This window comes from Pongo abelii, chromosome 17 (genome assembly GCF_028885655.2).
Source record: "Pongo abelii isolate AG06213 chromosome 17, NHGRI_mPonAbe1-v2.0_pri, whole genome shotgun sequence".
NCBI lineage: Eukaryota > Metazoa > Chordata > Mammalia > Primates > Hominidae > Pongo > Pongo abelii.
The window spans coordinates 28029319-28045248 of NC_072002.2; the positions used below are offsets into that span (position 1 = coordinate 28029319).

General features: G+C 44.4%; 1 protein-coding gene across 4 annotated transcripts in view; it reads left to right on the plus strand.

Moving 5' to 3' along the window:
* LAMA1 (laminin subunit alpha 1) overlaps positions 1-15930 on the plus strand; it is a 187567-nt gene that overhangs the window by 103284 nt on the left and 68353 nt on the right. For all 4 annotated transcript variants that reach the window (XR_010137560.1, XM_054537666.2, XM_024236118.3 and 1 more), the window contains exons 20-29: positions 1750-1856; positions 2458-2638; positions 3271-3407; positions 5045-5281; positions 6923-7066; positions 7582-7761; positions 8690-8875; positions 9790-9917; positions 10552-10672; positions 11873-12010. Coding sequence is in view for 3 of the 4 variants with exons in the window: in XM_054537666.2 (XP_054393641.2) it covers positions 1750-1856; positions 2458-2638; positions 3271-3407; positions 5045-5281; positions 6923-7066; positions 7582-7761; positions 8690-8875; positions 9790-9917; positions 10552-10672; positions 11873-12010 (1559 nt within the window). In the remaining variant the exon portion in view is untranslated. The remainder of the gene's footprint in view (positions 1-1749; positions 1857-2457; positions 2639-3270; positions 3408-5044; positions 5282-6922; positions 7067-7581; positions 7762-8689; positions 8876-9789; positions 9918-10551; positions 10673-11872; positions 12011-15930) is intronic.

Genomic DNA, 15930 nt, shown 5'->3' on the forward strand with positions numbered 1-15930 from the left:
GAAAGTTGGATTGGACGGACGTGCCAGGGAGGTGGATGTTCCGATGGAGGGTGAAGGGGAGGGGGTGTCTTGTGTTTGATGGGGGCAGTGGAGAAGGATGTGCTGGGGAGTTAGCAGCAGAGTCCGCAAGTTCCAGCTACGGGGTTGATGGAGCAAGTCCCTGAAGGGCGCTGGTGAATGGGGCCTCCCGTGGGACTGCAGCATTAAGGCCCCCACTCCAGGAAAACAGACGGCCAGCCTGGCCTACATCATGAAGGAGGCGGATCCCGGCACCTTTCCTCTGCCCCTGACCTTCCCATGTCCTGTGTCCAGCACTCTTGCTGCAGCCTCCAGGTTTTGTTTAGGCCTTCCATTATTTGTGAAGTTTTTCTTTTTTCTTATATTGTTATGTCACGACACACACTGTACATGTTCTGAGTCCACACATTCATAAAGAGTGTCTCAGGGCCGGGCACGGTGGCTCACGCCTGTAATCCCAGCACTTTGGAAGGCCGAGGCGGGCGGATCACGAGGTCAGGAGATTGAGACCATCCTGGCTAACACGGTGAAACCCCGTCTCTACTAAAAATACAAAAAATTAGCTGGGCGTGGTGGCGGGCGCCTGTAGTCCCAGCTACTCGGGAGGCTGAGGCAGGAGAATGGCATGAGCCCAGGAGGCGGAGCTTGCAGTGAGCTGAGATCACGCCACTGCACTCCAGCCTGGGCGACAGAGCGACACTCCATCTCAAAAAAAAAAGAGTGTGTGGGATATTTTGTCAGGCAACATATTAAATGTTCTTTTTTGTTTGTTTGTTTTGAGATGGAGTTTCACACTTGTCGCTCAGGCTAGAATGCAGTGGCATGATCTCGGCTCACTGCAACCTCCGCCTCCCGGGTTCACGAGATTCTCCTGCCTCAGCCTCCCAAGTAGCTGGGATTACAGGCACGTGCCACCACGCCTGGCTAATTTTTGTATTTTTAGTAGAGACGGGGTTTCACCACGTTGGCCAGGCTGGTCTTGAACGCCTGACCTCAGGTGATCCACCTTCCTTGTCCTCCCAAAGTGCTGGGTTTACAGGCATGAGCCACTGCGCCCAGCCAACGTATTAAATATTCTAACTGAAGTGCTTATTAAGGGTTCCCCTGTGAATATTGATTAAATATATTTTGGACCCGTAAGATTGTATCACTTTGCAAAGGTAGGGGACTTTGTAGCTTTAAGCATCAATGTTGTAACTGTAGATAAAATGGAATCATCTGACCTGAAACTACAAATGACTCATGACTTAGAACTGGGATATCATATTTAATGAAAACATACTTTTCATTAAATTATGAAATATAATATTAATATGTACTTATTTAGATTACGTTTTAACTGAGCTTTAAAATATTAAATGTGTACCTGATTGGAATCAGAGCAAATGGCTAAGTTGATTTTGAAATCTCCATTGCATGTTTTTCGTGGGAATTTGTAGCTCATTTAAAAAATGTCAAGGAAGTCATGAAATTGGTTAAGCGAATTTGCTAATTATTGTCTTAATAGCTTCAATGTGTTTTTCCTGTGACGGATCCTTCCACTAACCCTGTTTTAGTTTACTCTTCAGAAAAACGCTAAACTTCTAAAGTTATTGCCAATAATATTATTTTTAGTTTTGTGATTTGAAACATTGAAAGTTTACTCTTTTTTTTTTCCTTTGGGGATGACAGATGTTATGATAACCATCCTCAGAAGTGAGGGTTAATATGTCTTTGTGTGCATGTGTTTAGCCTGTGAATGCCATGTGAAAGGCTCCCATTCTGCCGTGTGCCATCCTGAGACCGGGCTCTGCGACTGCAAACCAAACGTGACTGGACAGCAGTGTGACCAGTGCTTGGTAAGATGCATGTGACTGACACCTTAGCCTTGGTACAGAGGCGATTGAATCCATGACTGAGAAGGAGCTAAGTCCCCAAGTGTATTAGTCTGTTCTCACACTGCTATAGAGATACTACCCAAGACTGGGGAATTTATCAACAAAGGAGGTTTAATTGACTCACAGTTTCACATGGTTGGGGAGGCCTCAGGAAACTTACAATCATGGTGGAAGGGGAAGCAGGCACTTTCTTTACAAGGCAGCAGGAGAGAGTAACTGTCAACACTTATAAAACCATCAGATCTCATGAGAATTCACTATCACCAGAACAGCATGGGGAGCTGCCCCTATGATTAAATCAACTCTCTCCTTGATACATGCAGATTACAATTCGATTTGAGATTTGGGTGGGGACACAGAGTCAAACCATGTCACAAAGTGTGGCTGACAAGTGCCGTGCCTGTCTAGAGAGTGGACGTTTGCTGTAAAGGGATGGGGATGGTGTCATGAATACTTTAGGATTCTATGAAATACCCTGTGTGTGTTCTGGAACATACTAATATGAGGAGTCATTTATTAAAACGTATGTTGGTTTCCACTTTCTCCCCCTTTGGTGAAACAGCATGGCTATTATGGGCTGGACTCAGGCCATGGCTGCCAGCCCTGCAACTGCAGTGTGGCAGGCTCCGTGTCAGATGACTGCACGGATGAAGGCCAGTGTCACTGCGTCCCAGGTGTGGCAGGGAAAAGGTGTGACAGGTGTGCCCGTGGCTTCTACACCTATCAGGATGGTAGCTGTACACGTAAGCCTTGATTTCCTTGTTCGAGACTTTGTAGTCATTCCGAGACCTTTCCTTGGGCCCTCCCTCTACTTCCAACTAATGTTGGTCAAGTGCCTTTACTTTTTCTCTTCTTTCCCTGGAGGATTTCAAACCTTTTTTCTGGTTTCTGATCCCTATCAGTGTACAAGCCTAAGTTTTGGTCATGGCTCTGCCGCCTACTAATTGTGGGAGCTTAGATTCATTACTTAATTTCGCTTGGCCTCAGTTTCCTAACCTGTGAAATGGGGATGCTAGTGAGAATCTGCATTGAGAAGTTAGTGTAAGTGTTCTATATGAAGTCCTCAGCATGGCATTGGGCCTGCAGTAAGTGCTCAGTAAATATTCGCTCCATCTGTGATCACCTAGTGAGGGCTTTTTCACTCTTTTCTCTGTTTCCCCTGTCCTGTCCCCATTTCCCCTCTTCCCTCAGCATCTCCTGAGATGGAGGGCCGGCCACCTCCATGAGACATGGAGGGGTCTTGGGAATTGTGAGGCATCTTTTAGGAGTGAGAAGAGTGGCTTGGACTCTTAATAAAAGGGAAATAACAGCATCAGCTCTTAGCCCTTTAATGACATCACCCAGATCTGTAACACAACATTCATTTTTATTTCAGCCTGTGACTGCCCACACACTCAGAATACCTGCGACCCAGAAACTGGAGAGTGTGTCTGCCCCCCTCACACACAGGGTGTGAAGTGTGAAGAATGTGAGGATGGGCACTGGGGCTACGATGTGGAGGTGGGGTGCCAGGTGAGCGCTGTCATCCATGCTCTTGCTTAATTGAGAGTTGCTTTGCTGTAGCAAGTTTCAGGCCTTTTCTTCTATATATTTTCTGGACTTTAATCTGTTGAATAGCTTTGTGAGTTTAAAAAAAAAAACAAAACAATGTGGGCCAGGTACAGTGGCTCACACCTGTAATCACTGCACTTTGGGAGGCTGAGGCAGGAGGATCATTTGAAGCCAGGAATTCAAGACCAGCCTGGGCAACAAAGCAAGACCCTGTCTTTGCAAAAAATAACGATTAAAAAAAAAATTTAGCCTGGTGTGGCACACGCCTGTGGTCCCAGCTACTTGGGAGACTGAGGCAGGAGGATCACTTGAGCCTAGGGATTCAAGACTGTAGTGAGCTGTGATCACACCACTGCACATCAGCCTGAATGACAGAGAAAGACTCTATCTTAAAAATCAAAAACAAAAACAATACACCTCAGTGCAGATGATAGGAATCAAAGTGGGAGACATGACGCCCTTAAGACACCTCACTCTAGGTTTTCTTCAAGAACATAGTTGTTATATTGATGGTTAGAAAATCCAAAAAATGGCCAGGCGTGGTGGCTCACGCCTGTCATCCCAGAACTTTGGGAGGCTGAGATGGGTGGATTACAAGGTCAGGAGATTGAGACCATCCTGGCTAACACGGTGAAACCCTGTCTCTACTAAAAATACAAAAAAAAAATTAGCTGGGCGTGGTGGCAGGCGCCTGTAGTCCCAGCTACTTGGGAGGCTGAGGCAGGAGAATGGCGTGAACCTGGGAGGCGGAGCTTGCAGTGAGCCGAGATTGGGCCACTGCACTCCAGCCTGGGCAACAGAGTGAGACTGTCTCAAAAAAAAAAAAAAAAAAAAAAGAAAAGAAAATCCAAAAAATATTTGAGTGTCCTTTAATATATTGTGCAACGTATACTCTCTTCCAAGAGAAAGTAATAAATCACTTTATTGGGGGTTTATGTCCAAACTATGAGGCCTCCAGTTTTCTATGTAGCCTTCTTTGGTTAAATTTGGGTATAGTTTGTGTTTTGGAAACAAGAGGAAATTACTTTTTTTTTTTTTTTTTTGAGACAGGATCTCGCCATGTCACCCAGGCTGGAGTGCAGTGGCACCATCAAGCACTGCATGCTTGACCTCTTGGGCTCAAGCAATCCTCCCACTTCAGCCCCCCAAGTGGATGGGCACGTGCTATCATGCCCAGCTAATTTTTTGATTATTTGTAGAGACGGGGTCTCACTATGTTGCCCAGGCTGGTCTCAAACTCCTGGGCTTAAGTGATCTTCCCACTTCTGCATCTCAAAGTGCTATAATGACAGGCATGAACCACTGTGCCTGGACTGATTTCTACAGTAATTTTGTTAGACTTGTTTTGACCTAGTAGATTTAATTTCAGTTCAGTTTTGCCCACATGCACATGTGCCACTAAGATGCACAGATTTCCGGCAACAGAATGCCTGTCTCCTGTTGGCACATGGCAAAGTGAATCCATGCAGCAATAGCAAGATAGAGATGGTTCATCTGTAGAACTTCCCCACATGTAGTGTTTTCCTGTAATTCAAATATGTGCACACTTGGAAGCGTCAAATCTGCCTTTTTATTGAGCTGGTTTTCCCTTCTCTCAGGCCTGCAATTGCAGTCTCGTGGGGTCGACTCATCATCAGTGCGATGTGGTCACCAGCCATTGCCAGTGCAAGTCAAAATTTGGTGGCCGGGCCTGCGATCAGTGTTCCTTGGGTTACAGAGATTTTCCTGACTGTGTTCCCTGTGACTGTGACCTGAGGGGGACGTCGGGGGACGCCTGCAACCTGGAGCAGGGTCTCTGCGGCTGTGCGGAGGAAACCGGGGCCTGCCCTTGTAAGGTATTTACCATCCGTCCTCCTCTTTCTTCCTCTCTCTGGCTCCTCATCATGACTCCTGGGCTTTGTCTACTTACCTAAGCAGCTAGGTTTTGGATGCTTTTCCTAGTGAGTTCACACTCCCTTCCGCATCTGAGTTCAAAGTCTCTTATGCTCCTCTAGAGTGATGGATGATTTTTGAAATTGAATTTTTACTGTTACAAGTGTCAGTTGATGGAACCGATTTGAAAACTGCCCTGAGGTTTTAATCATATATCCCAGAGACTGAGGGGCTGTATATCTTGAGTATGCAGGTGAGGTAGGTATCTCAGGGCTTCGGGATTTGTGATGTGATCCCTGTGAGGTTATTGGTCTCCCGTATGTGCTGGCCACACTGAAGGAAATCGGGGTTTATTATTTTCCTAAGAGGTAAGATTTCAATGTCATTATAAGTTTTGTGTATTTCCATTAGTTTTCCCAATGTGCTTTGCTATTAGGAGGTCAGAGCCACCTCCTCTGGTCCTTTTCCCATGGGTGGTGAGATGGGAGTCCTCTGGCTTGATGATGGTAATGAGCTGATGGGTGACTGGAGATAAGAAGGAAAACTCATGTAGATATCATGGCCTGGGAGTAATGGAAGCATCAGTCTCCCTGTTTTCGGCCTTATTTATTTATTTAGAGAAAGAGTCTCGCTCTGTCTCTCAGGCTGGAGTGCAGTGGCACAATCTCAGCTCACTGCAACCTCTGCCTCCTGGGTTCAAGCAATTCTCCTGCCTCAGCCTCCCGAGTAGCTGGGACTCGAGGTGCCCACCACCACGCCTGGCTAAATTTTTGTATTTTTAGTAGAGACAGGGTTTCACCATATTGGCCACGCACATCTTGAACTCCTGACCTCAGGTGATCCGTCTGCCTCAACTTCCCAAAGTGCTGGGATTACAGGCATGAACCACTGCACCCGGACTCTGCCACATCTTATGATAACAGCTGTGATGATAGACGAGTAGAGCAGCAGGCCTTGTCTTAATAATCACCTGGGCCAAGCACGGTGGCTCATACCTGTAATCTCAGCACTTTGGAAGGCTGAGGTGGGTGAATCACTTGAGGTCAGGAGTTCGAGACCAGCCTGGCCAACATGGTGAAACCCCATCTCTACTAAAAATACAGAATTAGCTGGGCATGATGGTGGGCGCCTGTAGTCCCAGCTACTCAGGAAGCTGAGGCAGGAGAATCGCTTGAACCTGGGAAGTGGAGGTTGCAGTGAGCCAAGACTGCACCACCGCACTCCAGCCTGGGGGACAGAGCGAGACTCTGTCTTAAATAATAATAATAATAATCACCTGGCTGGTGGCTCTCACATCCAGGGATCATCAGAATCACCTGGAGACTCGAGACGGCTTCCAGAATTGTCTCGGGACATTCTCATCAGGGAATCTGTATTTTCCAAACACTTCCAAGATGATTCTGATAATCATCTGTATTTGAGAATCACTGATTGGATCTTTGAGAAAACTGACACTCAGAAAGCTCAGGGCCTGGCTAGGGGAAACTGATGTTTGTGCATCTATAATTATTTTTAAAATTATGTTTGTGTTTTATTTTGTCTCTGTTTGTTTAGAAATCATGTCTTTTTTAGGCAAAACGAGTCCTTTATTTGCTCCCCTTTAGGAGAATGTCTTTGGCCCTCAGTGCAACGAGTGTCGAGAGGGCACCTTTGCTCTCCGCGCAGACAACCCCCTGGGCTGCAGCCCCTGCTTCTGCTCCGGGCTGTCCCACCTCTGCTCAGAGCTGGAGGGCTACGTGAGGACCCCAGTAAGTCACACACAGCCAAAATGTTCTGCTTCTAACCCCACTCCCCTGGGAGGTGGCGGGGGGGGGGAGGTGGGAGACACAGCCAAGTGTTCACATTAAATTTTGCTCTCATGGCATCAGAAATTCTAGGAAGCTAATTTGGGTTAGAACATGAGAGCTTAGCTTCTGCTGACCGAGGAAGTAAATGGAGCTTGGATTAAAGGCTGTCCATGTTGTTCCTTAGCTAATCTGTGAAAAGCTTTCATTGGAGAGAAGATAGAACTGCAAAATCTCTACCATCTTCTGCATATCGTTGAACATTTCCCCAGTGTAGCAGCAGTTTGGCCCTAAATGGCAGTAGTTCAAAGCACTTTCAGTTCATTTTCTTCCAGATGTTTAGTTTAAAGGAACAGTCCTTACTGTTTCTGTTTTAATAATGAAGCTGTTTCATCTGTGAAACGATGGAATCTAAAGAATAAAACTGGAGTGGAAAGTTCGTATTTTGAAGTGCACTTTTCCCTCCTTTCGTGGTTTAGGTAACGCTGGGCTCCGATCAGCCTCTTCTGCGTGTGGTTTCTCAGAGTAACTTGAGGGGCACGACCGAGGGTGTTTACTACCAGGCCCCCGACTTCCTGCTGGATGCCGCCACCATCCGGCAGCACATCCGTGCAGAGCCGTTTTACTGGCGGCTGCCGCAGCAGTTCCAAGGAGACCAGGTGAGGTGCACACCCAGGCCGAGAGCCAGTCCGCGCTTCCTAGGAGATACGGAAATTGTTTAAAATCACCATAGTCTGGGCCGGCCTGTCATTTAAAGAAGTGGTTATTAATTTCTTCTTTTAAGTGGGATCAGAGAAGTTCAATGCTTATAAAAATCTCCTCAAGTATATGGTTCTTTAAAATTTTTCATTAATTTTAAAAGTTTTTTAAGTCCACATTATATTAATTTGGTTCTTCCTAAAGCAGTCATTCAACAAACATATACAGTCATGTGTCACTTAACAATGGAGAGACATTCTAGGGGAATGTGTCATTAGGTGCGAATGTTATTATTATAATCTCATGAGACCATGGTCATATATATGGTTTGTCATTGACTGAAATGTCATTACATGGTATGGGACTGTACTGTGTTTACTGATATGCTCTTGGTACAAACCTAGGTGCTATGGCCTGGGAGTCCCTTTTCAAGAAATTATCACTCATTTGAGGGGGAAAAAACTACTATAAAAGATCATGAAAGGCATCACTTGGATTTTTGTTTATATAAACATTGGAGTCTGTGTATGAATTCACCCTGATCTTTACAATTTGCAAATATGCATCCAGTGCTCCTGGAGATAGAGAAATTTTTAATTTAAAGGAGCTTGAAAATAATTTGCATCACTACCACATTTGGTAGTTTTGTATTTGTTATTTCAGAGCTCACTTTTGTTTGTTTTCTCAAAAGGAACTATGTAACTTAGGTCAACTTAATAATCCATAATTAAATGGAATTAGAAGGAAGCAAATTCCAGACAACAAATTTCACCCATGTGATGTATTTTTAAGATACAAGATTTCTCTCATATGGTGGCAGTCTTGCAATACAATGTTTTTAAACGAAAGCTTTGTCAGAGAAGTAAACAACGCTTTATTATTTGATAGCTCATGGCCTATGGTGGCAAACTGAAGTACAGCGTGGCCTTCTATTCTTTGGATGGCATCGGCACCTCCAATTTTGAGCCTCAAGTTCTCATCAAAGGTGGTCGGATCAGAAAGCAAGTCATTTACATGGATGCACCAGCCCCTGAGAATGGAGTGAGACAGGAACAAGAAGTAGCAATGAGAGAGGTGATAATGGGATCTTTTCCTAGAAGTTCCTTAATGACATTGACTTTGCTATGGATGTAGTGAAAGATGAAAGCCATTAACAAGAGAATGAGCGGCTAGGTACGGTGGCTAACACCTGTAATCCTGCCACTTTGAGAAGCCGAGGTGGGTGGATCACCTGAGGTCAGGAGTTTGAGACCAGCCTGTCCAACATGATGAAACCCCATCTCTACTAAAAATACAAAAATTAACCAGGCATGGTGGCGCACACCTGTAGTCCCAGCTACTTGGGAGGCTGAGATGGGAGAATTGCTTGGACTTGGGAGGCAGAGGTTGCAGTGAGCTGAGATTGTGCCACTGTACTCCAGCTTGCGCGACAGCAAAACTCTCTCAAAAAAAAAAGAGACTGAGCAAGAAGACCCTGGGATCAGAATTCCAGTGGGATTAGCAAGATCTCCAAAAACAGTTTGATTTTCAAATTCTCAAGAAATGTATATTAGGCTTATGTCAATTTAGTAGGCACTGCATCTTAAATTCTTTATCTTCGCGTACTGTTTTATCTTAAATTCTTTATCTTCACGTACTATTTTAAATTCTTTATCTTCGCGTACTATTTTCAACCTGCATAGAGATAGTGGTACAGGAGACTTTGGACATCCTCAGATTTGGGAAGTGTCTGTTCTTCCAGCAGATGTTTACTGGATGTTCACTGTGTGGCTGGCACTGCCTTAGGTAATGCGTATCTATTGATAAATGGGACTGACACTGCACCTGCCCATGGAGGTTTCAGGCGGTCTTTGTCAGTAACACTCAGCGGCATGCACAGAACACGGCTCATTTCTGGAGAAATTTATAAAAGAATTTATTCTTTACAAGTTTTATGCCTGTCAGAATTTGGCCTCTGAGCTTAATTGAATGTGTTTCTCATTCTACAGAATTTTTGGAAATATTTTAACTCTGTTTCTGAAAAACCTGTCACGCGAGAGGATTTTATGTCTGTCCTTAGCGATATTGAGTACATCCTCATCAAGGCATCGTATGGTCAAGGATTACAGCAGAGCAGGTACTTGGAGCTTCTAGAATTTTGACTGTTATTTTCATATTTGAAAGCAAACTGAAAGAATTTGACTCACTCCACTTCCATTACCTACTATTCTTATTAATCCATGTAGTTCAGTTCCTTACTAAAACATTGTTAAATGTTAGTATCATTATGGAATGTGTGAGTTATAACTTAAAGTATCCACCTAGCATGCGGATGTCGATATAAAATATAAGGACATAATGGTGGAATCTTGGCTGAAGATAAAATGCAAAAAAAAAAAATTGCTATTTCTGCCCGTGAAAACTGAAATGCTCATGTCTTCGTAATGATGTATAAAGAATGCTGTCACCTACTCATCTAATACTTCAGCCCATAAAGAAAGCCATTAGGTCTTGGCCAAATCAGCACTTCAAGAGGTCTTTTAGTTGTACTTGTGTCACATTATTTTTAAATTCTAAAATGTCTAAAGTGTATCATGACAGTTACTAATGCGCTTTAACACACTTCACCTATAATCACAAGCGGGAACTACTCCAAACGGGGAAGAAAGCTCTGGTTTCATATATATGCAAATGTTAGGTCATGTGCTATGTTTCTAGAAAGTTTTTCAAATGTTAGCATTTCCTCTCTTCTTAATGTGACGGCTGCACAGAATCTCAGACATTTCAATGGAGGTTGGCAGAAAGGCTGAAAAGCTGCACCCAGAAGAAGAGATTGCATCTCTTTTAGAGAATTGTGTCTGTCCTCCTGGCACTGTGGGATTCTCATGTCAGGTAGGGAGACTCTAGTCAAAATCTATTTCCTGGGTTTGAGTTGAAATGTGCTTGTTATAGCAACTCCAAGAGACGAACAGAACTTATGTGTATCTACTATATCATTTTTTCTCTTTTTGAATTAAAAATTAATGTTGGTAAAATGTACATAACAAAATCTTCCATCTTAACCATTCTTCAGGGTACAGTTTAGTTGTGTTAAGTACAGTCACATTGTCGTACAACTGCCATCACTATCATCCTCAGAACTTTTTATCATCCCAAACGCAAACTCTGTGCTCATTAAACACTAGCTCCCCATTTCCTGTCTCCCCAGTCCCCCACAACCACCATTCTCCTTTTGGTCTCTATGTATTTGACCACTCTACGGCCCTCTTATATGATATATGTAATACGTGGCACATGCCTGTAATCCCAGCTACTCAGGAGGCTGAGGCAGGAGAATCACTTGAACCTGGGAGGTGAAGGCTGCAGTGAGCCGAGATCAAGCCATTGCACTCCAGCCTGAGTGACAGAGAGATACTCCATCTCAAAAATAAATAAATAAATAAATAAATAAATAAAATAAGTGGAGTAATACAGAATTTGTCTTTTTGCGAATGGCTTGTTTCACTTAGCATAATGTCCTCAAGGCTCATCCATGTTGTGGCATGTGTCGGAATTTCCCTCCTTTTTAAGGCTGAATAATTCCATTGTACATACATGCCACATTTTGCTTATTCATTAATCTCTCAATGAGTAAACTTGGGTGGCTTCCCCGTCTTGGCTATTGTGAATAATGCTGCTATGAACATAGGAGTTCAAATATCTCTTTGAGATTCTGCTTTCAGTTCTTTTGGATGTGTACCCAAAAGTGGACTTGCAGAATCACATGGTACTTGTATTTTCCATCTTTGGAGAGATGGAAATGGTATAGCTGCTGGTTTTTACTGTGCCATTTTCCATTCTCACCAGCAGTATACAAGGTCCAGTTTCTCACCAATACTTGTTAGGTTTTTTTTTTGATAGTTGATATCCTAACAGATGTGAGGTGGTATCACCTTGTGTTTTTTCATTTGCATTTCTCTGATGATAGAGATGTTGAACTTCTTTTCATATACCTGTTGGCCATTTGTATGTCTCCTTTGGAGAAATGTCTGTTCAAGTCCTTCACTCACTTATTAATCAGACTTTTTTGTCCTCCCTTTTGCATCCCCTCAGGACTGTGCCCCTGGGTACCACAGAGGGAAGCTCCCAGCAGGGAGTGACAGGGGACTGCGCCCTCTGATTGCTCCTTGTGTGCCCTGCAGTTGCAACAACCATAGTGACACCTGTGACCCTGACACCGGGAAGTGTCTGGTATGCTGGTTTGTGGGGGTGCTTGCCTGAGGTTAGCAGTAAAGTGGACGCTGAGTGTCAGATATCTGGTCTAAGTCCTAGCCGTGCCTTGGTTTAGTGAGAGGTTAAATTTAGCTAAATATAAAATATAAACCTGTTTCCTTGAGGAAGGCATAGCTTAGTGGTTCTGACCTTATCAGTGGAAATTCTTTTGTAAATTTTCCTTTCTTGATGAATTTGTCTGTGGGCATCAATTTGGGAATTACAGTTGTGCACCAAATAATGACATTTCCATCACAACAGATCACGTATAGGACAGTGGTCTGATAAGATTATAATTCTGTGTTTTTACTGTACCTTTTCTATGTTAGATATAGTTAGATGCACAAATATTTCCTATTGTGTTGCAATTGCCTACAGTATTCAGTATGGTAACATGCTGGACAGCCTATTGCCCAGGAGCAATAGGCTCTACCATACGGCCTAGGCATGTAGTAGGCTGTGCCATCCAGGTTTGTATAAGTGCACTCTATGACGTTCACACCGTGACAAAATCAGCTAGGGATGCATTTCTCAGGCAGTATCCCCATCTTTAAGTGATGCATGACTGTAGTTGTATGCCTTGTTTTTAATTGCAGTAGTGGTTGCTGTAGTCAAAATAGATGAGAACTGTATACGATGAAGTTTGGGGGCTCACGTGGGAATTTTAAAATAAGTTAATGCCAGTGTTGAAAATGTATTTCTCTGTGTAAAGTATTGCCCTCTCCTTGCATTTTTTTAAAAAATGCGTATTCTCTAGGGGATGATAACAGCACATTATTCACATGTTAGTGTGTGTTTGCTTCTCAGCCACCTTCTCCTAGGCCAAGATTGGTCTTGGGGACACATGGAGAGCTCTGACCACTGTAAACGATTAAGCAGCCCCGACAGAAACCTCGCATCCCTGACTGAGGACAAACTCCTGTGTCCATGATTTAGCTTAAGCCAATGAGGCAGATAACAAAATAATCTGATACTCGTTTCCTACTCCTGAAGGCTCATGCTTTACAATAACTCAGGTGGAAACATTGATTACTAATTGTTCCAAGATTAACTCGCCTTGGGTAAAACAATGCATTGAAGGGAAATGAGCTGCCCACCAAGGACACACCCGAAGCCTTGGAGATCCTGGGTGTGGCCCAATCACAAGGAAACACTGGAGGCAAAACAGAGGAATTAGGACTGTGGGCTCCCAACCTGCCTCCTGCCACATTTTGATTCTGGTTTTCCCTCTTTTTACAGATCTGTATTCTGTGTTTGTCCCTAGGGACTTCTTCATTCACGGTCACCGCTTATTGACAGTTCCTGTCACTGAAACCCACTGTAAACAAAAAATGGTGTTTGGGCTTAGAGGATGGGATTTCAGGGTTGCAATGGTCCTTCTATTCTTGTCAGAGTCCCTTCAGATTTTATTATTATTATTATTTTTTTTCGAGATGGAGGCTTGCTCTGTTACCCAGGCTGGAGTGCAATGGTGCAATCTGCTCACTGCAACATCTGCCTCTTGGCTTCAGGCGATTCTCCTGCCTTAGCTTCCTGAGTAGCTGAGATTACAGGCGCCTGCCACCACACCCAGCTAATTTTTGTATTTTTAGTACAGACAGGGTTTCACCATGTTGGCCAGGCTGGTTTCGAACTCCTGACCTCAAATGATCTGCCTGCCTTGGCCTCCCAAGGTGCTGGGATTACAGGCATGAGCCATCACGCCCTGCTCTCCCTTCAGATATTAAGTCTGAACTGTAACAGCCATGCCAGGCAGTAATTTAGTGTACATTTTACACGCCTGCAATAGTGGGGAGCTCACTCCCAAAACAGCTCAGCTCATCTTTGGGCAGCTCTTATTCTTCCTGAAGCCGGTGCCCCTGGACCATGCATCTGTTGGTGCAGTTTTATTCTTTGGAGCTGTTGAGATAAACCATGAGTTCAGATTATTCATGAAAAGTGATGGGATCTTAACAAATACCTTGTGAAACTACTTGATCAAATCCCTCTTTCCCATGTCCAAAGGCCCTGAATCTTCAGCCCTCCAAGTCACGTACCCTCACATGCCTGGAGGCCAGATGGAGTGGCCATGGGTCCATTCACCAGCCTGGGGTGTGCATGTCACTGTCTGTCTTCGGTATCCTGCCCTGAGCCTAATGCCTTTGCTCCCGGAGTCGGTGGGAGCTTCCCTCCTTAACTCGAGGTGCTGTGTCGCCACGGTACAGCCTGGACAAGGTAGTCATGCCCGCCCTGTCACTGCTGCCTCATGGCATTGACTAGACACAAGACCCTTGCACTCTTCCAACCAATATAGTGCCTCAGTCCCTTCTTCCTTGCTCTTTGAGCTCAGGACCTTCCCTTCTGTCCTCAGTTTTTTGAATCCTTTTGTGGTTTAGTGCAGTTCATTTCCCTTCAACATAATCTCCTAAGCACTCCCCCTGTGCTTATTGTACAGGTAGATATGAAGACCTTTTTGGATCTGATTTTGTCATTAGTATATAGGATGTTCAGGTCACTGGGCATTTGGTGTTATCATAAAAATGATTGGGGCTGGGCGTGGTGGCTCACTCCTGTAATACCAACACTTTGGGAGGCCAAGGTGGGTGGATCACCTGTGGCCGGGAGTTTGAGACCAGCCTGACCAACATGGAGAAACCCCATCTCTGCTAAAAATACAAAATTAGCCAGGCGTGGTGGCTAATGCATGTAATCCCAGCTACTCGGGAGGCTGGGGCAGAAGAATCACTTGAACCCGGGAGGCAGAGGTTGCAGTGAGCCGAGATCGGGCCATTACACTCCAGCCTGGTCAACAAGAGCAAAACTCCACCTCAAAAAAAAAGTGACTGATTGGAAGTATGACTTGGAAGGGGCTGGGGAGACTGAGGACAAGGGCAGTAGCTTGGGAGCTCCTCTTCCTGGTTACCCAATCCCTACCACCGCCTTCTGGGAGATACGACTGAACCTTTTTACATCAGTGAAATATTGGCAGACATTCTCTGTGCATTTCCCATAGCAACAAATTCAGCCCACACTTTGGTTCTCATTAGGAGGTCCTTGTTTCCCTGCCACTCTTGGGGCAGCTTGTCTTTGCTTCTCTAGGGAGCCCACAGTCTGTCGTGTGTCAGGGGGAGTTGGTGTTAGCCATGGAAAACCTGAAAATCTTTAATTCTCTCTCATCATCTAGTATTTATTCATTGTCAGGTTTAGGCCATGCCATTAACACGTGTCTTTAACACATTTACTTTTCAAGAGAGAGATTACAAATTTTACTTCTAAAGAGAGATCAGTTTGAGAGGTCAGGTGGATCCCAGTAAAATTTATCCTCATCAGGGAAAAAAATAGGAATAGAACTTTAAAATGAAAATTACTAGAATTTTAAAAACATTTAAATGAACTTAAAATAGTCTTTTTTAACATGTAACAAGATGTCTTTCTGTATCACCTCTCACTGCCAAAGATAAAAGTGTGAGTCAGCCTGGGAGTTTGCTCAGGGGTTCCTCACTGGTCCTGGAAACCTATTCAACTGCATCAGACATGGAATCTTGGGCCCAGTGGCTGAGTAAATAGAGATGAATTGAGCAAATGCCAATTTCAAATTGGAATCAGATGGCAAGAACTGCTTGTTCTTTTAGCTTTAAAAATGTGTACACTTTTTGGCCGGGCACGGTGGCTCACGCCTGTAATCCCAGCACTTTGGGAGGCCGAGGCAGGCAGATCACAAGGTCAGGAGATCGAGACCATCCTGGCTAACACGGTGAAATCCTGTCTCTACTAAAAAAAAAGAAAAAAAAAATTAGCCAGGTATGGTGGTGGGTGCCTGTAGTCCCGGCTACTCAGGAGGCTGAGGCAGGAGAATGGCGTGAACCCAGGAGGTGGAGCTCGCAGTGAGCCGAGATCATGCCTCTGCACTCCAGCCTGGG